The sequence below is a fragment of the Lagopus muta genome, chromosome 4 (assembly GCF_023343835.1).
Source record: "Lagopus muta isolate bLagMut1 chromosome 4, bLagMut1 primary, whole genome shotgun sequence".
NCBI lineage: Eukaryota > Metazoa > Chordata > Aves > Galliformes > Phasianidae > Lagopus > Lagopus muta.
In genome coordinates this window covers 41,494,275-41,520,968 of record NC_064436.1, presented here as the reverse complement: position 1 = coordinate 41,520,968, position 26,694 = coordinate 41,494,275, and the positions used below count along the sequence as shown (strand labels likewise).

Sequence of the window (26,694 nt, the reverse complement as noted above, 5' to 3'; positions counted from 1 at the left end):
TGTATAGTAGAGAAGCATGTACAAACATGATAGATTCTTAAGCAACCTGAAATTGTTTCACCAACTAGCAGCTGTCCCCAGATGATCAGTAACTCTCTAGTTACTTCACCAGCAGTCAAAATACCTAACAGGCTTTGAGAAGAACAGGATTTCTAAAATATTACTAATAAAGTTTACATATTAAGATATAATAATATAATAATTTACTAAAAAGAATTTAGAAGACACATCACAAATAAACAAATTGTTATACAAGTACCCTGATTTTTGACACTGGAAACTAAGAGTCTGATCACAGGTTTGACCTGATACAGATATTCTTATGATTCTGAAGCCTTTGCTATTGCAGAATTTACTATTTGAGATTGCCAGTACTCAATGAAAGCAGAAAGGCAAACATCACTTTCTAGATGATTACACCTAATATGCTACATATGCCCAGCAAGAAACTAGATTACAGGATTCATTAGAGTGGGGAAAAAAAGGAGAGGTACCAAACACGAGAGTGTTTTTACCCAAAACAAGTATAAGAGAGGATGAAAAAAAAAAAAAACTAGAGGAACTATTAGAGATACACTCTGACTCTATGCATAATAGAACCTGGCAGAATATGAACTGCATAAGCAGAGCATCAATATATTGAAGGCATGTGTTGAATCAACCTGAAAAACTGTCATATCAAAGTATATACACTGTTCAAAAGTAATGAAAACTCTTTTAAACTTTAAATCATATGAAATACTTAAGCTAACACACTTGATATATGCCTGGAACTAAATACCTGCCTTGCTTTATATCAATGTGTTTATCTTCCCTAATGTAAGCTGACCTCACTCCCATGCTCCTGACAACTGTCAAATCAAACTGATAGGGTCTATTTTCTCACAGTTTTCTTTGAGAGAGTTACTAACATCTATTTTGCTCATATTGGGGTGTGAAATATTTCCAAGACCTTTTATAGTTTTAGAGTGTATTTTGGTCAAGAAGACTACTAAAGAACAAAAAAAAAAAAAAAAAAAAAAAAAAAAAAAAAAAAATCACAACAAACACTACAGTCTAATAGCAAGCCACAAATAAAGGATAAATACTTCAGAAATTCTTAGGCTAACTTTCACAGCCCTCAAGAAGAGAAAAAAGTTCTCAGCATATCTTACTGAGATGGACTTTCAGAATACAGATAAAGACATTCAACGAGTATGAGGAATAAGTAGCAGAAACCAATTTTATACTGATATTTGCAAATAAACACATTACCCACACCAGGAATTACCCGAATGGCATGAACCTACTTTTTATTCTTGCATCTCACTTATTATTCTTTTTTTGTCCAGAGTCTCCTCTGAACAGGGTGTATAAGAAAGGTAATAAGAAAGGCAAATGCACAGAATGAACAAAGGTGAGTAAGGCCTCTGACATAGGAAACAACAAGGAAGAAAAAAAAGAAAAAAAAGAAAAAAAAAAAGACAACCACTTTTACCCAAAGGCAGAAAACATAATGTGGACTGTTATCACTACAAAATACATATTCTCAACAGTTTTTTATTAGAGCTGTAGGCACTGTTACAAAAGAGGACAAACTGTGGGCAAAGTGAAGCTTGAAGAACATTTCACATGCACAGTTAACTTCAGTAATGTCGCTTCTAAGCAAAAATCTGTAGCATCATGATAAGAGAGTGAGTGAACACAGACATCATCACTGCACAATTCCTCCGCTTTCTGAGCAGTACAAAGGGGATAAAGTCAGAATAAAGCTGAACAAGCTAATGCCAGAAAATCAAAATGATGGAGAATGTTACTGAATAACATCAGCAACCAAGAGAAGGCATTTGGAATTGTCTTGCAATTGTAGATTTCTACAAAAAAAATAGAGGTATCATCAAATAATTCTGCAATTCTCTTCCTCAGTACAAGAAATATGCATGACATCAGCCCAGACTTTTCAAGCCATTGGAGTTGATGCATGCCATGCTCTCAAGTGACTGTGGCTGAAATACTCAGCTGAAGGGCTGGACAGACTTCTTATGGCAGCAGCCTATTACATTACAAGTAAGACAAGATGTGAAATGACAGCCTGAGAGGGAAATCTCTTTATATTTGTTTATATGAAACAGAACCATGAGCAGTCAGAGCAGTGCTCTGTAAAGTTAAAACAAGGACCAGCACTATAAAGCAGGCAACAGGGTGGCTTTACAAAGCCAGAAAGCTGTATCCTGGATTTGACTGATTGTAAGGCTGAGGGGGATGCTGAAGCAGCAGATAAAGCTGATGTACTTGTAAACTTTCCAGCTGAGGCTTTATTTGTCTGGTTTGGTACTCCCCTCGGTGGGTGGGGAAGCTAGGGACTGGCTGACGTCACCCAGAGGAGGAATAAAGCACAGTGCTTGGGGTGACCACAACATCCCAGGAGTCAGCTGCCCTGTCCTGCAGGTGCCCAGCACACATCCTTCTGCAGTTCAGCCCTCATACACACCAGAGGAAAACAAGCAGGAACCCAGCAGCCCCCAGCCACGATGCCACAGAACGTTATTCTTCCAGGACCGGCACCCTGGGGATTCAGGCTCTCAGGAGGAATAGATTTTAACCAACCTTTGATCATAACCAGGGTATGTGCTTTGTTCATTTCCTTTGTATTTGTTGTATTTGACACCTGTTGCAGATTTTTGCCCTTTACTTTTCTTAAGTTCAGAGACACAGATGAAGCTGTGCACAGATCAGCAAGCAGCTGCTGGCTCTGAGCAGAGCTAGCCGAAAGCTAACTGCTTTAAAAGTTTTGTGTCACATTTCTATAACTTTGTTATTGGTCTAAAAGAATACTTCTAATTATGCCCCAAAAATTAAATTCAAGTGCTCTGGCAGCAGGAAAACTTTGTCATGATTTCCCCAAGCATTCAGATGAGAAAATGAGTTCTGAGCCTCTGAAGGCCAGAGCCCCACTGCTCCCACTTTCATTGCCTGCCTGAGTGCTCACCAGGGAGACATCGCCTGGCAGGCAGCTCCTCATGCCTGCAAGTTTGTGTTCTGCAAATTCTCCGTGCCAACTTCCTGAGATGAATCTAACTTTAATTAAACTGAAGTTTGCATGTTGCCAGCAAAAGCAACAGCACCTGCTTTTAAATCTGAAAGTTTTCCACTTTCATGAATGTTTAATTAAGGAATTATCTGAAGTTATCTATCCTAAATATGCAAGAGAGAATTCGTCTGTGTTTTCTGCCATATTTAGTAACAGACAATTCACGTTAACCCCCCACTAAAGGGCAGGAAGAACTCAAGCCTTCATATTCCCATGATTTTGAACTATTAATTGCAAATTGCTTATGAAATAAATTACTTGATGAAAGGAGCATATAAGCAGACAGCTGCCATGCATCTACAGATATATATATCCTGTCATTAAGTAGACTTGTATTTCAAATTTTTTTTTATTGTTATTATTTTGAAAACTGTGTTAAACACATTAAGGATCAGAACTAGTTCTCCTTATGTTTTTGCTGCTTTTTAGCACCTCAGACACACTGAGTATGCAATGCATGAGCCACCAAGCCCCCGGCACCTTCCCCCCCTCCAAAGCCCCGCACTATGACTCAATATATACACTATGTCTGGTATTAAATAAACATCAAAAGCCTTGAAGGATGAATGTCACTCTTGATGCCTTGCAGTAAATACACTTCTAAACAGGCGTCCACAGAAGGCATCAAGCCTTTTTCTATTACACCAGTAAGAATTAATTTCTTTTGATCACTTACTCCAGATTCACACTAGCATAAACACAATTACTTTAAGTGTAAATAAAAGAGAGTGCACAACTTCATAAAAAAACATTCATAAGATATAACAAAAAGCTTTAAGCAAACAGTAGACAAAAAACAATGAATAAAGAAAAAAAAAAATCTCTGGATTTTTTGGGGCCTTCATTGCCTTTTATGGGCTTCCAAAAGAAAAATAGTTTCCATTATCTCTAATGAAAAATATTTTAGCGGTGTCTGGTTTGTATTTCCTTTGTGTTTAGATTAAGTGCAATGAAGTTTAAAACTACTGTAACAAAGGATGTTACTATAAATGTAACTTTCTGAAGATTTTACAATTGACTCATACCTACCGAATGTCTCACAAGACATAAGTCATGGGCTTTTAGCAAACTATGGCAATACTCAAAAATCATATTGCAAGTAAACCTATGAAATAATGTATATATGTATGAGAAAGAAGATGTTTATGTTTGCTTAGCTTAAGTTTAATGATTTTAATGGTAGATTTGTGTAATCTTAGGGTTTTTTTCAGTTGTGGTGGCGAGTTTTTTTTTGCCACATCATACAATTAGAAGAATCTTCCAATAAGTATTGTGCTGTAGATCTTAACCACTAGTGAACAATTTGTGGGATTTGCATACCCTGCTTTTTTGGGCCTACGTGTTCGTTTCATAAGAGGAATCAACAGTAGTCTATTCACATTTGGCTCAACTGTCCTGACAAGAAATGCTGTTTGCTATGAAGAGAAGGACAGAAATTATTTTCAAACATTTTGAATAAAACAATTGAACAGGTGTACATTTAGGTGGCCATAACAGCCCGTTGTTCAACAAGAAAAAGCTTTTACTAGAACAAGTCAGAGGGCCCACGGCAGAGGAGATCATCATACACCTGTCTAATGAACAGATGCCATCTCAAAAATCCATTTGCAATTTTTCCAAGCAAGACAATTCTCTTGACTGTTTCAAGCAAATGCAAAGACCACAAATCCCGTGATCTCTGAGAGGATGGAAGAAAGAGAAGGGGGATAAAAATAGACACATTCAGTTAGATTCTATTAGGGTCAGAAATGATCAGCTAACTGGAAATAAGGAAAATGTTTTTTTAAATCCTTGGAACTCTACAAAGATGAAAGAAATTATCTAAGCAAAATGATCAAAACCCCAGTATCATGAAACAGAACAATTTCCATCTATGTTGAGCAGAAGATAACAGTTTGGGTCACGTATTTAGAGGAATGCAAACCTAGACTTTAAGTCATATTAAATAAAGCATTACACAAAATTAAAACTTCTGGAGGTTGGAGTGAATGGTAAAACATTATTAACTCTAGATTTCAGTTCTGTTTTACTACAAACTTTTACAGATCACGATGCAAGTATTTATATTAATTCAACTTCATGTTTAGCCTCTCTGCCTGCAAACATTCAAAACTTCATGAAGTAAAAGCTTAAAATATTTATCAAAGTGTAAGTCTATTAAACAGATGCAGAGTGTTTTTCTTCAAACAGATACTTTAACCATGTGGGATAAAGAGTTATCTCTGTCAACATCTGAATGCTCAACAGCTATATTATCCAAATAAAAAGAATGCAGGAGAATGCAGGAACAATAGATACATCATACAGATGTGTCTGAAAGAGCAAGAAAAAAGTTTTCTGAAAGTACCAGTAGGATCTATCTCACAAAGCAGGGATGACCAACAAACGCTGTGCTCGTAACATTTTGTAAGTAGTCACAATGCACATTTCATAAGTCACTAACTAGTTCCTTAAGATACGGCATCACTTATTGAGGTACCTGCAATGTCAATGCTATACCTGTAACACTTTGTGACCACAGCGAGGTCCCTTTCTTCACTTGAGAAAGAATGACAGAATGGCTGGTTTTGCCCATTATATTTAGAGCATTAGAGAATTTAGCAGACATTCTAACGCCAGCGGCCTCTCCTGCAGTTGTCATTCCATGCATGTCCTCCACATGCTAGACAAAGTCGGGAACAGGCTACAGGAAGAATGGTCTCTCCCACCCATTTCTTGCTGCAGTAATGTAAGTGGTCTCAGTGGTTTATTTAAACTAGCAGCTGTTGAAATTTGACAAGCAGATCACTCTGGGGTCTCCAGACTCAGAATCTGCAAGAAACTTTCTTGATCCATATTCAAAATGACTATTCAGGCACCTTAACACTTTGTTCAATACAAAATAGGCAAGCCCATCCTTTTGGATGTTGGTGGGGCTAATAACCTCCAGCTGGTTACAAGCACCTGTTTTGAAAGCTTACTTAACTCATGTGAGAATAATACATGCACTACAGCTTGTTGCAGAGAAATAACAAATAAGTTTACAAGTAAGAAAGCAGGGAAAAAAAAAAAAAAAGACTGCAAAACCCTAATTTCCTCAAGCATTCAAACTCTGAACATAGATGGACAGCTAGAAAGAGTAAAGAATGACTGGCTGACATTTCACACTGTTTCAACAGTGATACTCTTTTTGGCATGCATTGTTTGGTATTTCACCTGGAAGAATCACTGTTACTGAAGTGCAGTAGGACTGAAGAACTTCAAGGAATTCAGGATCCAGGTTAGACATGAATAAAGAGAAAATATTATTTCAGTATTATTGGCATTTTTATGATTACTTAAATAGACAACATGAGAAGGCAAGCTTGCAGGAAATACACTCACTCCTGTATGTTGTCCTTAAGCACAGTGAGACCACAAATGTCCTTCTATGTTCCCCAGTCAATGAAAATCACACACATGAACATTAAACACAACTATTTAGCAGAGTACTATTTTGCTACTACCTCAGGTTTTGAGGAAGAACATCACAACTTTCTCAGTCAAATCACACAATGGCAGTTGAGATGAAAGGCTCAAAGACGAGTTAAAGTAAGTACAGAAATTAAAGTGGAACCTATTTAATTCAGAAAGTGTGAAAACAATTTTCATCTACTTTGAAGTTATGATGAATAAAGCACGCCTGTTGATCTGACAATAAAACAACAGAGAAACCACCAAAACTGCAAAGGCAAGGCTTTTGGGAGAAATCAGACAGTTGTTTATATACCCATTCCTCCCACACCCAGTCCAGCAGAAAATAGAATGAATTTCACCATGCTTCCCTATCAGCTATTAGGTATGAATGCAACTTCACTCAGAATTTGTTTTTCAGATTACACCTGGAAGCAAGGCTTCTACTGCCAACTTGTGCCCTGGTGATGTTATTGTGGCTATCAATGGCCTAAGCACAGAGAACATGACACACAATGATGCTCAGGAAAGAATTAAAGCAGCTACACACCAGCTTTCCTTGAGAATAGAGAGGTACGTGAACATATCTGCTTATTTCTGAGAAAAGATACTGTACAATCAACCAACCAAGACACTGCAACCATTATGTAGGTTACCTACATCAAATAATTCTGAGAATTTCACAAAACCTTTCAAATTACACACATGCAAACCTACCTCACCAACTCCACATCAGGCAATAGTCCCAGAACACATCCTCAGGAACAGGATTAACTTCCATCAAGGAACTCTCCTGAAGAATCACTGAGCTATGAACCCTATCCCTCACTGCCTCTACTGACTTCATAAGCCTTATATTTACCATAGGGAAATATTCTTAACATTCTTGGGAAATAAAAAGCTGGAAAGGGCCAAGCAGAGGCCTTAGCTAGCTGTCACTTGGTCAGTTACCTCAGTATTCTACCACTCTCGGCTCCAAGCACTTATCACTGCCTCCTGCCCTCAAACACAGGTGGAAAAAAAGTAGCTAAAAAAACAAAAAGCCCTTTTACCTGAAATGCACAAGCCCAGAAATTTCTTACAGTCATTTCACTCCGCTAAAGCTATCATGAGGAACAACACACATCTTCACATCCCCTAAATGTGTTTGTTCAGCCTTTAATCAAAATCACTTTCCCAGCTGTCTCCAGGAATCAGACAACTCTGACCAACCTGACGCCCTTAGGGAGACGCAGCACTTTGTTCCAGCTGACCACAATATTCCTTTCCAAATAAAGGAGTATTTTTCTTGGAAGAAGAATCGTCTAGTTACTAGAGCCTAGACTTTAGTTTAAAAATTCCTACACTTAATTGCAGTATATCAATCTGTTACAGGCTGCTACATACCATTTAACAACTCTCTTAAGAAGTATTTAAAAATATGGTAAGTGTAATTTTCCATGTGAAGTTTCAGCAAATTAAAAAATACTAAATATTTGGATTTACATAACAAACAATATTACTGTATACACTGCATATTAATGTTTAATGTTAGTATTGCAGCATTCTAAAATCAGCTGCCAAATTTTCCTTTGCCTGTGAAGTCAGAATTGTAACTGTTATTTATGTGTTGCTATCTGCACTGAAGTAACTGAAAGAATATCTATGCAACATCTATTTACAACTGGATATATACCTTGTGTACCTAAATTGCACCCTTCCTCCATTGAGAAGCAGCTCTTCCACAGATATTGTGGTCATGAAAAAATAAACCGATATTGAGGTTTAGGAAAATTCCTAATATACACATCTATTTGTGCAAAATATTTAAGATATCCAAAAAGCTATCAAACATTTAAAAAACAAAGCTGTAAAAAGCTTGCTCTACTCAAAACAGAAACTGACTAGTTCTCCTTTGCATTCCATTAACTGTTAAAAAATTATTTCCAATTCTTCATAATGTAAGTAATTGAAAAAATATACGTATACTTTTTAATACAGTTCACATATAATACACAAATACTGTTAAAGCACTTTCATGTTAAAACAGTAACAAAGCATAAAACAAACTAAACTTTCAAACTATACTACCTTTTACCAGAGATATATAACTATACAGGAATTCAAGTTCTTTAATCTCTGCCTTTTTATCTTTGTAGGGCACAAACTAAATTATGGTCGCCACAAGTTTCGGAAGATGGCAAAGCAAATCCCTTCAAGATAAATTTGGAAGCTGAACCACAGGTATGAATTCTTTAAATTTACCTAAACATTTTCACTCGTGTATTTACACTTCAAATGATCTCCTTTGTGGTCATTAAAATTCTTTGAATACCACTCCATCCATTATCTACCAGTTTAAGCAAATACGAATCATAACAGTTTTCAGATACATAAGCATCACCTTATTTGATGGACGCTTTAATTTTTCAGCTACAAATGAAACAAAATTTTAACAAGCTACAACACATACCCATTTTTCTTCAAAACTGCACATATCACCACAGTTCTACTATGGATAAAAATACCCCTTTTATTCTGATACTGTTTAAGTTGCTTTAACTCCTTCAGAGACTTTCTGATGAAGTCAGGATTGGATGTCAAACACCAGTGCAATGCGTCCATCACATCTCAAAAGTCTTTTTGATGTAACAGGTAACACAACAGGGAAATTCATTAATGTTGCTTCTCTCTATTTCCATGCACTTTTACACTGTACTACAGAACTGAAAGTTACAAAATTGTTCAACACCCATGCACTGATCAATAAGCAAATCATTCACCACTTTTGAACAGCCTGATCCTGTTTCTTGTACGTGAGCAAAGTAAATCCACTCAATTTAAATCCTCCTTTCTCTTAAACTAATACCCAGTTCCTGTGCAAATCTTTGAGCAGAAGTTTCCATGTTGTTATCTGTTAATTGTCTAGCTGTTGTCTATAACTAGTGCTTTACTTCCTTCGCCACTCCTCCTTTAACATAGATAAACATTTGCTGTAGTCTCAAGAGAGAAAGGGAAAGGAGCATTCTCATTGCAGGTCAGGATCAAAGTTAGCATGTCAAAGTTTTTATTTTGTGTTACCCCAGAAAATAAATAAATAAATAAATAAATGAATAAGAGCAGATTCTATTTGAACCCATTCTATGCAGTAAATGCTTCCACCCATTCTGTTCTCACAATTGCACTCCAAAACTTGAATACAGCATTCTGGTGTTCTAGTTCTCTCTCTGTTCTGCTCTAAAGCCTTTATGTTAGACGATACAGCACACTTCAAGAGAAATAATCCACCTTCCTCAGCAGTAAGAGACAGTATAATGAAGAAACAAAATAGCTATTTTAAATGCATATTTCTGTGGAATAGCTAGGATATACATAGAAGACATAGCAGTAGAACAAAGTGACTACAAACTGTACAGAAAATGATGTAGGTATGTATTACAGGACCATAATCCCTTTTACATGTATGCTGCATTCCTAAGAGGAGCTGTTAGTTAAAAATAAATCATAAGATTTCTCAAAGTGCTATTTGGCAGGCTACTGAAAAGCAGTCTCCATTGGGCAGTTAGAAAAAATATCTATCCCAGATTTAAACAGCCAGCATCTCCATATGGTACAGAGGTATGTCTACTTCTTTCCTTTATCAGAAAATCAGGAGTACTAATTAATTTCAGTAACTATTAGGTATCAGAAAAGCAGCAACGTTAGTAAACAAATATGCTAAACCATCCTCAAGACAGTTAACATTGTAGTTAAATTCTGCTGAAGAACATCCATCAATCTGTTCTACCTGTGTGAAAAAAATATAGCCTTTTTTCTATAAGTGCTGAAATTTTAAACTTAATTTTATGGCACATATTGTCACAGCACATGAAACCCTGTGGTGTGTATACCAACAATGCAAACAGCAGAATGAAAATTTGTCAGATGACCATTTACAGTACAGCTACAATCTGCATAAATGACAGTAATGTGTGCTGCTGTCTAACAGTGAACATAGGCATTGAAGCCCAGGCGAGTGAAACAAAATCTAAAAACAGTATAGTATAGTACTGCTTTAAATGCAAATCCCATTTATCCAAAAGTATTGCACACACTGGTTGGTCTACAAAAATGGTAAATCACTGAGTTGTATAAAAAGTATTTCCGACATCTGCATAACAATTAAAATTACTCAGAAGGTGACAGATGTTATAAAGATAGTTAGAACTTTTCACTTTTGCCAGATACGTGATCTAAAGTACACTAAGAAAGTTTCACAAGAGGGGAAATCAGTAATTTAAAATCGATTAGTAGCTAACTATATAAGAATAAGACTTAAACAATCTTCTTAATTAATGATTTTAATTTGCAAGCTAATAAAAGGTAGTTATAAATGAAAGTAAAACATACTTTAAATAGTTCAGCAAATCAACAGAAGGTCAAAGAAAGCTTACTTTAATTTCAGCAGATAGAAAGTGTTCTGTAGATGCTTGGAGATGGTTATGTGAAAATTGATAATTAACACTGTGCCTAGTTTCAGCTATGGAACAAGAAACCTTTACACAGCAGAAAGCTTTTGCATTAGGCTGAGCAGCTCCAGTCATTTGGAGACTAACAGAGGCAATTCTCAAAGCAAATAAAAACTCCCCAGAGGAAAAACTAGTGGAAGAGAATATAAAGATAACAATCCCAGCAAACAACTTCCAGTGGTAGTTGCTGACCAGGAGTTCTGAAAGCTCTTGAAAGCGTTCCCATATAAGAACCAACCACTTCATTTTGTTAATCTGGAGCAACCTACAGCACAATGAATAATAGGAAATAATAGACTACTTGAAGTACTACTAATATATTTCCCTCGTATTCTGTAAAAAAGTAATTTAGAACAGAAGGTTCTCAAATAATATAATTAAGAAAAGACAATCAAAGTAAATGACAAAGTGAATCTTATTTAAAAAAAAAAACAAAGAAAACAAAAAAGAACCCCTCATATATACTTTTCTACTATATTGTTAATGTAAAACAACACTATCACCTGTAAATTTTTTTTGTCATTTACAACTCTTTTAATCTCAGGTAAAATTGTTTCCATCATCACAATTTCTTGAATTATTTTTATTTGTGTTTTTTGTTGTTGTTGTTTTGTCTTGTTTTTTTTATTCCTTCTATCTTTGCTTTTGAACATTCTGTTCCCTGTTACTAGACCTCTGGCCTTGAAAGACATAACACATTCCTTGGAAATATAAATATACTGTATACATAGATAAGTCTATAAATCTAAACAAAACAGAGTATTCTACAAAATTTACAGTTTATTACTACTTCTAGTCAAGTACTGAAATTATACACTTACACTCATGTTGTTTTGAGGACCTAGCCTGTCTTCTGTAACAGCATTCACAGAGATTTTAGTCACAGAGTACCTCAACATGTAAACCTGTGTGTACTCATGGCAGTTAGCCCCAAAGAATGCCATCATACAATCCTTGCTGCCTACACTTCTACAGACTTCTGGGGCTGTGTTCATATTGTTCCTGACACCTGTACCAAAATGCAAAATGTACTTAGTCATGCAAAAAAAACCATCCGTCTTGAAGAAAAAAAAAATTAAGAAATGAAATACCATAATGATCACACATTCCTGATTATGAATTCAACAACATCCAGTTCTCATTTTGCTTTTGAAATAAGAGGACTTTTTACAGACTCAGTAAGATCCAATAAACACAAGAGCTGGACTGTTTTTGCTGCTGTATGTTCTGTCATTGATATTTTATATGAAGAGATGATTTTAAATTAAAAAGGAGTTAATTTAAGTTGAATTAACTGCAAGTACTTTTTTCAAAACTGTTATACTGTAAATATGCTACTCGGATGCCACGTCTTCTGTGCTGTTCATTTGTCAACCTAATTAAATGGGGTGAAATGACAGTGTTCCTTGTTGCTTTTGCTTGCTTTGTATTCATACGTGGATTTAAATCAATTTAAAATATTTTGATATTAATATATTTCATGAGACATGAACCTAAACAGTAGTTGCTTACTTCCATTTACTAATAAATTTTCTCAATTGCAATGCAGTTCTGACAGAAAGAAACAAAGATTGCAAGCAAAACCTTTGTGCACATCTATCTGATTGCTTCTTTCAATAGTCTCTTACAATGTAATGCTGCTAAACTCTCCCATTTAATACAATTGCTTTTACTGTTTGCATTTCCTGACTGCACGTTCTATATAACCATGACTTTTCATCTGTTCCTAAATATATTCCTGAAACTGTAGCTTTAAATGAAAACTACGGAGCCAGTTCACATTCAGGTTATCATAATTTCGAAAATTAAAATCTACAGATGTCAAAAATGTGTCCATGCTTATCTAATCTGCTCTCCTGAATTACTTATTCATATTCATATATTCATACTATATGCTTACTTAATCTTATTATCCTGAATTAAGTATTCAAATTGTATTGTATTTGTTACTAATTTGTTTTAAGTCAAATTTTTCTAGCATTCCTAAAAGTTAGCATAATCTAAGAAAGGCATTTTTGCATCTCAAAAAAATAAAAACTTTGTTTAAAAAATGACATAGCAGAACAAGAAAACTCATTTGCATAACTTGCAAGATTTAACTGGAAGACCACGGTTGCATCAGAATAATTTCAATACTGAAGGTGTTGGGTATGTAACAATTAGAAAACACGTGACAGCAAATACATAGCATAAATTGTACATAATGATTAAACCAATTTGGAATAAAATTGATAAGGGAATATCAGAACAAACCCTCCGTAGGTCATATGACACTGTGTGATACCAACGTGATTACATACATTGTCTACGGTATTGTAGCATTACTCCAACCACACTTTTAAGTGTAGAATATAGCTTTCAGGAATAAGAAAGGACTCGGCATGTGTGAAAGTTCTGTCCTCAGTTCAGATTTCATCCTCTGTAGATTTGCTGTCAAGTGGCCTAAACCTCAGGAAAATCAAACACAAGCCAAAATACACATCCCACATCCAAAGTCAAGATAGCAAATTGGCAGAGCTAAGCTACAGAAGTACCAACAATCTCTGCTATCTTACCATTGAAACTTCCAGTCTCTAAAGAAGAATGCCATTCAAACTGTAGAAACCTCTGTTAGGAATGAGACTTTTTTATTCTATATTGATCAAGTGCACACATAGCACTGTCACTGAAAAGCACTGCAGGACAGCAACAAAGGATGATGGACTACAGTATCAAAAACTCTTCATCCACTGAATGTTTCTACAAGATGAACCTAAACAGTGTAAAATCTAGAGAATACAACAGGTCATCTCACTCATTTCTTCTTGAACTTTCATTCTACTCACAAATGTGGAATGGCTTCTGGTTGCTCTGAGACAGAAAAATAATCTCTGAATGTGTACGGCTTCAGAAGAAAACAGAAAATTCATAGAATAATATAGTATGCTTGCATCAGTTAAAAAATAACAAAGTTAAAAGTAAAAAATGCAGAGATTAACAATACTGATGTCAGTTTTACTCATTACTAGCTTTGGTGTGCATTGTAGCTCTGTGTATTTTGTCTGCCTATCATGTACAGGAATTCAAGCCTATTGGTACAGCTCACAACAGAAGGGCCCAGCCTTTTGTTGCAGCAGCAAATATTGATGACAAAAGACAGGTAGTGAGCTCCTCCTATAATTCTCCAATTGGGCTGTACTCATCTGGCAATATACAAGACGCACTCCATGGACAGCTGAGGAGTCTCATTCCTAACGCATCACAAAAGTGAGTACTGGTATTTTTTTGTGTTATATCACTATCTGTTCTGTTTTCAGTTAAAAAGTCCAGCTCTTGCTGTTTTTTCCTGATAATCAGGAGTTTGTTGGTTATCCAAAAAACGAGTGATAAATGAAGCAATTTTTTCCAACACAGAAAACTCTACATTCAACTCTGTAGTAACACTGCAGGTAGTTAGAATTCTCCTCCCCCTACTGATCTGCAACACTGCAATCTAATTCTTTTCTGATACCTTTACTTTGCAGCTTTTAAGTTCCAGGAATGTACAAAATAAAAAAGGTTACTTCATAGTTATGATTTTAAAGCGTTATCAGCAACCTTTTAGCTAGAAGTAAACATTTATAGGCCTATAGAAAGCTATTTTAACCCTTTTTTCTTTACAGGATATGAACTACTTTGAACACAAGCATAATATTCGGCCCAAACCTTTCATACTCCCAGGCCGAAGCAGGTTATAAACTCTGAGTGCTGTGATGAGTTTGAATGCATGGTGTTACTTTTTAATGGATACTCACAGTTTGCATTAATATAGCATACTGAGGCATCTGAAATTAACTTACGGTGGTATATTATGTATGGCTGGAGTTTAAAAACCTGAAGTGCTTAACTTGCAGATATCAGGCTCAAAATTCAAAACTTCCGAAAGCAAACAGGTCCAGGCCCTACTCTCAGTTATACATATATGATTCTGAAATAACTGCAACCACAAACCTGATTCAGTTTATAGTGTGGCACCAAGTATTGTACACTTAGAAATATACAGAGCTTTGAAATTCTGTCCAAAAACAAATGTATGAGATTTCTTCACTTGCTAAATAAAAGATAGGTACTTCTGCAAGTTAAAGTCCAGGCTGTGTGGTGATTTTAAGTTAAAATTTCAGCAGATAGCTGGTCAGAGGATATCCTAATGACTAATGCAGAGCTAGAATAACTACCTACTGTTACAGAAGTGTATATCTGTAAAATGCAGAATAGCTTATATATTAACATTAATTGTTTCAGTCTAATATTCCTCAATCATAGCTGGGGGCAGAATGTCTAATTTACTATTATTTGCAGTACTAAATGCAGAGGGGAGAGGGAAACAATGCAAATTCTTTCAAGCTCAAAAGTGCTCAACCAATACAATATACTGCGATGTTATTTTCGATGCTTTCTAGGAGTAACAGGTTTTACCAGTGGATTTAGTGCTCTGTATTTCCTTCTGAGGGTCAAAAATGCCTGTATGCTATGTTATACTACTTCAAGTCTGACAGACTAGACTGAAAAAGCAGAATAGTTGATTCCTGCATACAAGGGACAATCTCATATGGACTATCAGTTTTGTCAGATGTATTTTATTTTTTTTTCACTATCTGAGTGACAAAGAGGAAACTAATAGACAGATAGAGACCCATCCTTCTGTGAACAAAAAGAACGATGTAGAATGGAGAAAACATGCCCATCTCTACTAGGAGGCTGATGACAATACAGGATAAATGATAACAGTCTTTAGGAAAAACATGGCCTCTAACTACAGACAGCATTTATATATATATCTAGAACTGAGTTTTGGACCATGAGGTACCATTTGTGGGTATCTAATCAGACACAGAAGTTCAAATGAGTGTATGGGAGCCTACTCTCAATCTCCCAATATTTTCAGAGATAATGCTGAATTAAATTGTCCATTTTCCAGCTTGTCAGAAGAGCACCAGCCTACCAGAAATGTAAGAAGTTTCAGAACTTTAGTTGGCTATGGTCTGTATAGTGTTCTAGCATTGCAGAAGTCTATATTTAAAAACTGCACTCATGCATGGATAATCTTAATTCTACAAAACCTTGTCTATCGCACAGTTCATCTCCTACTTTTTCGTTAGTTTGAATGAAAAAAATATTCTTTGTTAAACACAGCAAAACAAACAAAAAAATCCACCTCCAATTTGACCATATATATCCCTTTGGAACAGACAGCTGAAGGTAAACAGCACTTTGATGACAAGAGCTGATTCTAGGCTGTGGGATTGAACTAACATTCAACATTAGCCACAACTTTGGATTAAACTAACTGGAAATTATATTTTATCTGTGATTACATTCTATTTATACTTCATCCTGCTTTAACACCACTTCAGCTGCTAATAGCAAGATTTACACTTTTTCTGCTCTTATCCTATTTTTTTCCACTTACTAACAGTATCAGCACTGACAAAGCAAGATGCTGCAGAATGTAAAGGTGTTGTTTTTATTTTTATTTTAAGATTGTGATAAATAGCCATATATATTAATATTTTCAGCTGACTCTTTTTGGGTGATGATACAGAATTTGTACTTTTGGTTTAAGACTTGCCTGTCCTTTCTGAAATTAGCTTTCTTTTCATATGTCTTTAATTGTAGAAAATGTATTTCCCTTTAAATTTTTAAGAAAGTGGTCCTACACAAATTCTCCATTGAATCAGGGAGAATTTGAGTTCTTCTCCATGCAAGAGTATCTCCTGAGCAAAGTATGATCAAATTGTGAAATACAGTATTATTTTACAGACTTACACAAAATCATTCAGCTTGGAAAGAACTAATCACAACCCTGATACAGAGGAAAAAGATTTTTATCTTCTCTTGGTTCTGAATATCATATAAATGGTAACAAATTACACAACAACAGGAAAAAAATATCCCTGGAATCAAGGAAGCCTCTGAGATGCTCTGAGCAAAATACTGAAGTCTTCAAATTAGTGACACTGAAAAAGACTTCAAGCTTAATGGTTACATTTTTACATTATTTTACCAGACCTTTTTCACAGATGTTGGTGCACATTAACTCTAATTCAGTAATATAGAGCAACATCAGTATTTCTCCAAAACTGTACATCTTCTTTATTTTATATAAATTACATGCAAAATATGCTTCAAAAGCAGTAAAATGAATATTCTTGTGAAGGACCATTTGATATTCTATTAAAAACACTGTCATTTAGAAAAGCAAAAGTACAACTGGCTGTTAAAGCATTTTTTTCTTCTATGAAATTTTCAACAAATATTACAAATAAAATATATTGATAAAATAATTTTAAAAGACAAACTCACACAGAATTTAAGGAAATCTGGGCAATGTCATATTCATTATTTTACACTACTTTAATTTCTTCAGATGTGGACTGAGATGGATTATGAAGTGCAGGGCTGGAATGGTGCATTTAGGATTCCAATATTGCTGGTGTTCATTCTGTCACTGGCATCACTGGCATGTACAACTCTCATAATCTTTGTAGGCTACTCTTTTGAGATCTTAAGAATTACTTGCCTACAACAAGTTTTATGGAGGCTTAACTGCTCCTCAAACAAAATCTAGCGTTCAAAATGCAAATTCATGTTGTGTTCTGAAATATTAAATTCATTGTTTTGGTTTTTTTTTTACTGCCTAAAGAAAATGCTTGCCAGAATTTTAAGGAACGCATTATAACTGGCACTGATGCTTTTTACAGGAAAATGCTTTTCAGTGAGTACACATACTTTTGCTTTTCTCTACTTTCACTTTCCTGTATTTCTTACATACATACGCTTGCTAACATCACCGTATTCCTGTACTTTTGTCTTTATTCTCTATAATCCGATGCGCACTGCACACCTTTCTGCACTCTGGCTGTAATCTGTAATTAACACAGTGGATGCAGCACTCCTTCGGGGATTGACTGTGGCAGTGGACGTAGTACCCCCTCTTCAATTAGCACGGTTAGCTCCATCTGCCCCACCGAGCTGAAAGCAGTGTCTAGGATGGCCCCTAACGTTCCCCTGGAAATGGAGCTTCCTGGTGTCAAGATTGTACATGCTCAGTTTAACACACCTATGCAGTTGTACTCAGATGACAATATCATGGAAACACTGCAAGGCCAAGTTTCTACAGCTCTGGGGGAAACACCCGTGATGAGGTAATTAGAGAGTATGCTTGATATTTATGAATATATGAATTTAGAATGTACCAGCAGTCATGGGCTTTAATATCACACTGTTTCTTCAAGAATGTGTAAAAGGGTTAAAGACAAACTAAGTTATTTAAAGGCATTGAATGTTTCCATTAAAACACTAGTAGTTGATGACTTTTAGTATTAAAGAGGTCTTTCAGAATTTATAAATAACTCAGAGGAAATAATCTTAAATTTGTAATTAATAAATAAGAGCTGATTAAACTACCTGGACAACTTGCTGACTGGTCATTCCAAATTAAGATTCTGATTCCCTCCCAAATTCATAATTATTTGTTATTACTATCACAGTTGGTATTTAATAATTTATTAATTTAATAATCTTATTAAATTATTCTTAATGATTCTTATTGATCATTAATGCAATATTATTATTAGGTCAAATTTATTTCAACTGCTGAAGTTAGGAGATCTTGTGGACAGATATTCATACTATTTAACTCCCTCTTGGGACAATTCATTCAGTAACTAGCTTTTATCAAAAAAGAGCCAGTTTTGACTTTCTAAACCTAAAAATAACCTAAAGATTAAAAGATGATTTATGAATTTTATTTACTAAAGTAACTAAAAGTCAGGTAGGAACCTCACCAATATGGACAGCAGTGATAAATAATAAAAACTTTTAAAACTCTACTCATCTTTACAAGGTACAATTAATCATTAATTTTGGTTTATCTTTATTTTTGCTTAACATTACTTATTTTTTTGTTATACAACAGGACTTAATAATTTATAATATATATGGTGTAAACTAAAGCTAATCACTAATACCTTAAATAAGCAGTAATCACTGGCACGAATAAGCCTTCTTCAGCACTTTGAAGAACTGGGCTGTAACTAACCATAAAAATCAAATTTATAAAGAAATATTTATATTCATGCTAATTTGATGAACACAAAACTGTACTTCATCTGAGCGATGTTAATCTACTGCATTAATGTTTATGTTTACCCTCAATAACAACAAGAATAGGGAAAAAGAAAAAAGCCAAATGGCTTTTTCTTTATACTGTCATAATGGATTAAGCCCAAAGTAATGAGATTTCACAAATGCTTGTAGTGTTCTCAGTTTGAGAACTGACTCTCTACACAGGTCTAAAATGTCTTTTCTGTTACGGCATTCATTTTAACTCTGTATGAATTTAGGAATGTTATCTCATAGATTTGTCCCTGTTTTTTGCCTTTTGTATGTAATTGTATTATCACTTGTTTAGATTTCAGGAATATTTTAGTCAAGAAGAGAGACTGAGGGTCTGAATTTGCAATAGTGAAAATCTTTAGAAGTGAGCTTACTCTACAGATTAAAAGCTTATTATGAAAGAACACGTTTTATACCAACTTAAATATGGCTGTGAACAATTTGGTTGCTCAGAAAGAATTAATGTAGTCAACAGTAGTTTTTCCTCTTACTGTACTATGTGACAGCCCAGATGTTATTCTGGGAAGGTAACAAAATCATCTAAATCAAAACCAGCCTAATTTCCCATGGAATTAGTTGCTTTTTGCCAGTGGCAACTTATCTAAGGTACAACAGACCATAGAAGGCTTTTTGTAATAGGAAATTTAAACTGGACATTTACACAAGTATCAGTGAGATAACAGACTTCACTGAAGTAATTTTTACCTAATTAGTCCCAGTAGCAATTTGAAATTTATGGATGTCACACGTTTGTCTCAGCTTCCCAGTATGTATAGTCATCTGCCCTTTCTCTCAGACATTGAAAATGTTAGTTAGCTCAATCAATTTTAAAATTCAGCATGATTTAAAATACCACAAAACATTTTTGGTAAAATCTTTTGTTTGCAGGTCACAAGAAATTCAACCACGAAACACTATCTGGACAAGAATTTACCTTATATTTTTGTCATGAAATTGCCATTATAAAAGTCACATCCCACCCTAATTTAATTTTAAAAGTAGATTTTCCATTCACCTGTGTTTATCTGCAAATGCAGTACCTACTTCAGTCTCTTTCTGTCACCTTCATAAATTAAGTAACAATTAGATTAGATAAGTAATCATTATTGTAACTAGTGAATGAGCCAACTTAGAAAAGCATGAATACTTCGACTTCATGGCACTCTCTCAAAGTGTTTGCTTAGGTTTTGGCTGACCCTATGTAATGATCTGGTCTGTGATTTTATCAGCATTCCCGAAGCCAGCTGCTGTGAAAATGGAATTTCTGGATACTGGACCAGAGAGCATCTGGTAATACAGCAGTTGATCACAAGAATGCAACTGCTTTGAAGTTAAACACAAGTACTGGCCTATTTCCAAATGCCCTTAGAGCCAGAGCAGTAATTATGGAAACAGCGTCATGAGTTCGTAGACTTATTTTTGTAAGAATTCCATGGATATCTTTTTCAGTACACTAGGCTCCAGAGAAGCCTATATAAAGCAGTGCTACCTGGAAGAAACAGTTTTCCAGTGGCTGGAGAAACTCACATATCTCTATGGCTGTTTCCTGAATCACATTCTATGCCTGGCAGAGCTGTTCATTTGAAGTTATGTCTGTTAACTGCGTTCTCTGCTCTTCCTCCCTGTGATGCAGTGACCCAGCTCCCATGGCAGTGCCTCAGTCTGACGTGTACAGGATGCTGCACTCCAACCAACAGGAGGAGCCCAGCCAACCCCGCCAGTCTGGCTCCTTTAAGGTGCTCCAGAATTTAGTCTCCGAGGAAGGTGGTTAATAATAACATATTCTACCTGTTCAACTTTTTTTTTTTTTTTTAATATTTGTGAGAAAGGGGAATCAGAGAATAAGAGAGCTCTGATGAGCTCTCTCATATGAACTCTGATGAGCTGCACAGATTTCTGACAGCCCAAGTCTTTATAAATCTGACAAATAGTACACAAGCCTAGTAACATTTTTCCCCTTGCTCTTATGGCTAGCAATGTCTTGTGTTAATAAAACGGTGATGTTAGTTTAAGACTGCTAATGTACAAAATAGTTTGTAACTGAATGATAAGTTTTATGTGTAAGAACTTGTGGGACACAAAGAAAGAACACACTCTCTTCCACATCCAGAAAAAAGAGAATTTTAAGCCAGCTTCTAAGAGAAGTTTCACTCGTTCCTTCTCCATTCTAAATGAAAACTAAAGAGGACAACACCATTTACAGTCATATTTCCTCCAAATGAAGAAGTTTTGAAAATAACAATAAACATTATTAAAGGCTACAAGTTTCTAATATTTACAATTACATTAAGCATAAAGAATAAAATATAACCAAATTTAAGCTAAGATGTGAATATTATAAATATTTATAATTTTTCCTTTTATATCTAAATATTTATGAGAGAAGGAATGAATGCGTCTATTTTTTCTGTACACATATTATTGTGGGATTTTATTTGGCATCTTCTTTTATATAATTATTATATTATTTATATTATTATTATATAATTTTATATTTATATCATGTTACAAATATTTTTGAACTCATTATATTGTTGTATAAATAAGTAAGCTTTCAGAGAGGTTGTGACTATGTTAAGGCCCTATGTTAAAGCCAAATCCTCCTCTTTCTCCTGTTTGTACCCAAGACCTGCTATCTAGAATTTCTGTGTGTTTATGAGATAGAGAGCAATATATTTTTAATCAAGCTGTATCTGCTTTTTGGCTACAGTACACATCATTGTTCCCAATTCTAAAGACATGGGATTGGGCTCACAAAGCTTATATCAAGAAATTATTGGGCATAAGTGAAAGCTTGTAAACACAGAAGTACGTATTTACAGGAAAAGATTTAACTGTAGCAGACACTTTTGTATCAGCCTGTATTAAACAGAAATATTTTGGATTTCAGATGGACGTCCAGTGGGTACAAGAAGTGTGAAAGCACCTGTAACAAAGATACCTACTGGTCTGCCCGGAGCCCAGAAAGTACCACAGTGTGACAAATGTGGGAGTGGAATTCTGTAAGTTGTTTCTGCTCAGTTTTATATTTCTAGCTTAAGTGCACATCCCCAGTTTACATCCAGATAAACTACAGGTTTGTAGGTTGTTCCGTAGTATAAAGCATCCTCCTGACAAGCCAGTGGGAGCATCAAAAACACTCTGTGATCTGTTTTGAATCTGCCAGCTTTATATTCTAATGACATCACTAATTTCAGCAAAGAACACAGATAATGATGAGGAAATGGGTTTTATAAATACATTAATTTATTCCACGTATTAATAGGTGAGACTATACGTAAAGTGTTACAACCAAAATAAAATGTTCCTTCAAACTGGTTTTCCAGTGAGCTATTAGAAAGCTTATGTCATCACCTCTAACGCATTTTATATTCTACTTATTCAAATTCATCTTACAACTTTAAATTCTCTAGAAGCTGGCAAAACCACTGGAGAAACAACTTAAAGGCCTTAAAAGAAACACCTAAAACTTATCTTGTGTTACACTTTAGTTTCTTTGCACTCTAAATTCGTATGAATTAATTGCTTTTTCTTGTTTTCACACAGAGGAACAGTGGTGAAGGCACGTGATAAATACCGACACCCAGAATGTTTTGTGTGCTCTGACTGCAATCTTAACCTGAAACAAAAAGGCTACTTCTTTGTGGAAGGCCAGCTATACTGTGAAGCTCATGCACGAGCTCGCATGAGGCCACCAGAGGGATATGAAGCAGTTACTGTTTACCCAAAATGCTAGTCTTACATTAGCACACAAATATACGCATGCACACGAGAAGCCATTAACAGCTTAGAACTGCAGTACAACTGTCAGGACTTCTGTCTGAATTCAAAGTAGCAGCTTTTAAACTTTCTCTTGTGATATTCTGAGGTGGAAGTCCTTATTAATCAGCAGTAACATACCATACCAGTAAAATTCAGCTAAAATTTTATCCTTGAAGTTGCCAATACAGCTCAATGGAGTATGAACTGAAACAGCTGTATAGGAATAAAAAAATAATAAAAATAAAACAATTGAAACATCAGGGGTATTACACAATTACTGAGGTATATGCACCCAGTTGCTGTAATTAAGACATTATTTTTAACACGTTAAGAATCTAATATCTGTACAAATAGCAAACCAATCTAAAGCCTCATTGCGCTACAGGCTGGGCCCTACCCAAGAAAGAAACACGATCAATCATTAGAAAAGAAGCTATTTTACATGGATACTACAAAACAGTGGGATATTCATGCCCGTTTCAACCATTCAACTATCACCAATGTGTGCCAAAAATAGATTCTGCTTACTTTGCTTTCAATTTGGGGTTATATTTTCTTAATTTTCTGATGCAGCAAATGTGTTAAGAAATGAATGTCATTTCATATAATAAAAGGGCTAGTATCATAATGATCATTTAGTTAAGAAGCAAAATAATTCTACACAGTTTAATGATTTGCAAATGAAATCACCTTCCAGCTCTCACATCACTTAGCAGAAAATTATTCTGAGGTAGGCACACCAATACATTATTTTTGGGAGGAAAAAAAAAGAATTTATTCTATTAGGAATTCACTGCAAATTGAGAATGAAAGTAAATTTAAAAGCCTTTCCACAGAAAATGTTTCTTTCAGGTACTGTTTATTTTTTTGTTTGCTCTAGATTATTCAATTTCCATATAGGAACAATGGGAAAATATCACCATAGTATCTTAATTCCTGATAATTAAAACTTGGACAACTTAAAAAATGACTGATAATTAACATTTAGAAAGGAAAGATCTTTTATGAAAAGACTGGTGAACTCACAAGAACACAGTTTTCAAATGAATTTCTGAATTTCTGAATGTCTTGTAAGGGCTCCATTGCTTTCAGGTAGGTATGCCAGCTGCATACACACACGCACATGACAAACTTCGCCTTAGCATCTTCCAGAAATACTTAACACAATACTTAAATTCATAGCAGAAATGAACAACTCAGTGACAAAGAATCTTACTTTTCTCACTCTAAAAATGAAAAGCTTAGAATGTAAGAAGAATCAGGAATCAAAATAAGAGGCTGTATGCAATTTAGATTTATTTTAAAAAATCAGATGACTCCCAAAGCCTGAAATGCAATGTTTGCATATTCAAAGACTTTAAATCTGTTTTAGTATTATTTCAGAATTAAAATATTTTAAAAATCTATGTGTCACTGTATTCAGAATTTAAAACTGCATATCAAAAGCATATAGAGGCACATCCCTTTAAATATTAGCTAGCAAATTATTTTCTGGCACAAAACAATTCTGTTCCTTATGTATCATGAAGGCTATATGTAGTATTTATATTTTTCCACTGATAAAGTTCATAAAGTAAACCTAAAAATCATTTTGACAGTGAGAGTGCACGTGTCTATTTTTACAAACTTGCAATGTGTCATTGGTGTTTTTAAATAATTGCTTAATGTTCATTTCTTTGTGGAGCAACTGAAGGTAAAAATAAATGTACTATATATGATAAGGATTCCGCATTTCTTTTCAACTGGTATGAAAAATGGGAATGTATGAATGTCAAGTGACTTAACAATAATAGAAGTTAGGCATTTTCAGCCACACAGGAAAGAATGTTTTGGATTTTATCAAACAGCTGGCCAGAATGAAACAAGTTTTATATTAGACATTTGAGCATACAACCTAGGCAAAATCAGCTTTCTGAAAGTGAATACAATGATGTGCTTTCAAAGCTGAAGACTGTCTTTAACAAGCCAAACATATCAATCAAAAACATGAGGAAATTCCTGGAAATGTAGCCATAAGAAATATTAGGTTAAAAGAAAGCCAGAGAACATGACCTGATGACAAATCCGTGAGTAAAGTTCAGTGGCATTGCATCATGACATGGTGCTATTTTGAGAGGTTTGAGGTCTGAGATTATTTTGATAGAACTTGAAATCCTATCTAATTGCAAGTACCAACCTACGTGCAAACCTTTACACCACTGTAAGACGAAAGAAACATCAACATTCAATTCATTCGGATTCAAAAATCCTTGATCCTGATAGAGGAATTGGAAATTGGAAATCACATCCTACCTTCTCTCCAGCCTGAAGATATTAAATACAGAGATTTAAATGTGAGAGAAAGATTCAGCAGTTCTCTCTGTAGCACACTCAAGGCCACGTTCTTTACCTCTGGTGGGTGTCAGGGCTTATTGGCACAAATCCCATACATACAAAGTGTTCAGCTAAAGAACGATCCACTTTATCTGCTGGCTTAAGAATCGCATACCCACTAAATCAAGACAGCGTAATACTACTATGCTGCTCAGCTGTGTCCAGACTTTATATATATTGCAAGCTAGAGAGAGCAATGGCATTTATTTTTAGACGGAGAGAAAGACAGTAAGTGTGACTTCACATGCTTGTTATCTAGACTCTTCAGATGTCGATCAACAGGTGTGAAAAGCTTTCCTCAGCTATGTTACGACTGCATAAACAACAGGGCTATTCTAAGATGAGCTGGAAACGCATGAAATTTTAACTCTTCAAATGAGCAAGACAAACACTGCATCTAAACATATACCAGATTGGCTTACAGAGTGCTTCTGTATCAACTGTTCCAAGACCAATGCTTTCATTCTCTTACATAATGTCAGAGTGCTACCAACAACCTGAAACTTCAAAACCTTTTTAAAGCAGTTAAAATAAACTCTGTGTTTCCAATAACTCAACAGCCTTCTTCGGTTTCCAACCACATTCCAACACTTTAAAAATATATTAACGATTTTGTTCAGATCAGAAATGTGCTTTTGAAATCCCTCATCATTCCACTTAACTACATTTTGCTTCACATCATACAGCAATTTCAAAGTGCATAAAATGATTACCTTTATGATCAAATTCAACTGGATGATCTTTAGCAGCACTGCTAACACACACCATCCACTAAAGGGAAGTCATTCAGCAGAACCAAATTAGAGCTAAATAAGCTCTCCCTGAAATACACATTGAGTAGATGCCACATCCTCAGAGCCAACTGATTTGCTTGTACTGTACTATGCAGCCTGCTACTTACTGTAGACATAATTTTAAGACAAAATATTTAGTAAACACAAGCAAGACTCTGAGCAACAGGAAAAATCCCTGGCAATTTTTTCAGTCTTTCTTTTCTAGATAATCATTTGAAAACAAATTTTTATACATCTCATTCTTTATAAAATTACTTTTTACAATCTTTTTAGTATATTCCTGATGTAAGAGGTTTTTAATTGTCCTGCTAAACCAGCAGCCTACAGAATGTTAAATTTTAACTAGACCAGGTACACTAAAGAGACATGGCTGGAATAATATGTTCAATGGCCCAAACAAACAAACAAACAAACAAACAAAAAAACACCATAACACATGGAGCCAAATTTCAACACTTTCAAGAAAAAAAAAAGAGTTGTTTGTAGTATTACACAAAACCTGAAGGGGGCTATTAACACCTCATATGACTGAACAAGGCACAGAAATACTCATTCTCCTTGTAGGTAGAAATGAAGTTTCAGAGCATCAGCTTAACAGCCAGTAGAATTACAAGGTACTTATAGGTTGTGCACATACACA

At 35.0% G+C, this 26,694-nt stretch overlaps 2 protein-coding genes across 12 annotated transcripts in view; one reads left to right on the top strand and one right to left on the bottom strand.

The window, feature by feature from the left end:
- The window catches only part of C4H4orf47 (chromosome 4 C4orf47 homolog), a 92,454-nt gene that overhangs the window by 35,655 nt on the left and 30,105 nt on the right, over positions 1 to 26,694 (bottom strand). The window lies entirely within an intron of this gene.
- On the top strand, positions 2,375 to 25,801 carry PDLIM3 (PDZ and LIM domain 3). 3 transcript variants are annotated; one of them, XM_048941173.1, is made up of 8 exons: positions 2,377 to 2,603; positions 6,924 to 7,075; positions 8,641 to 8,725; positions 14,631 to 14,698; positions 17,889 to 18,152; positions 20,759 to 20,889; positions 22,016 to 22,127; positions 22,672 to 25,801. In XM_048941173.1, exons 1-8 carry the CDS (start codon positions 2,511 to 2,513, stop codon positions 22,859 to 22,861), a joined length of 1,095 nt encoding a protein of 364 aa, XP_048797130.1. In that variant the 5' UTR covers positions 2,377 to 2,510; the 3' UTR covers positions 22,862 to 25,801. The 3 variants fall into 3 exon arrangements, with proteins under 3 accessions (XP_048797131.1, XP_048797130.1, XP_048797132.1); XM_048941174.1 differs by lacking the exons at positions 14,631 to 14,698; positions 17,889 to 18,152 and adding an exon at positions 14,048 to 14,235 and having other exon boundaries at positions 2,375 to 2,603; XM_048941175.1 differs by lacking the exon at positions 17,889 to 18,152.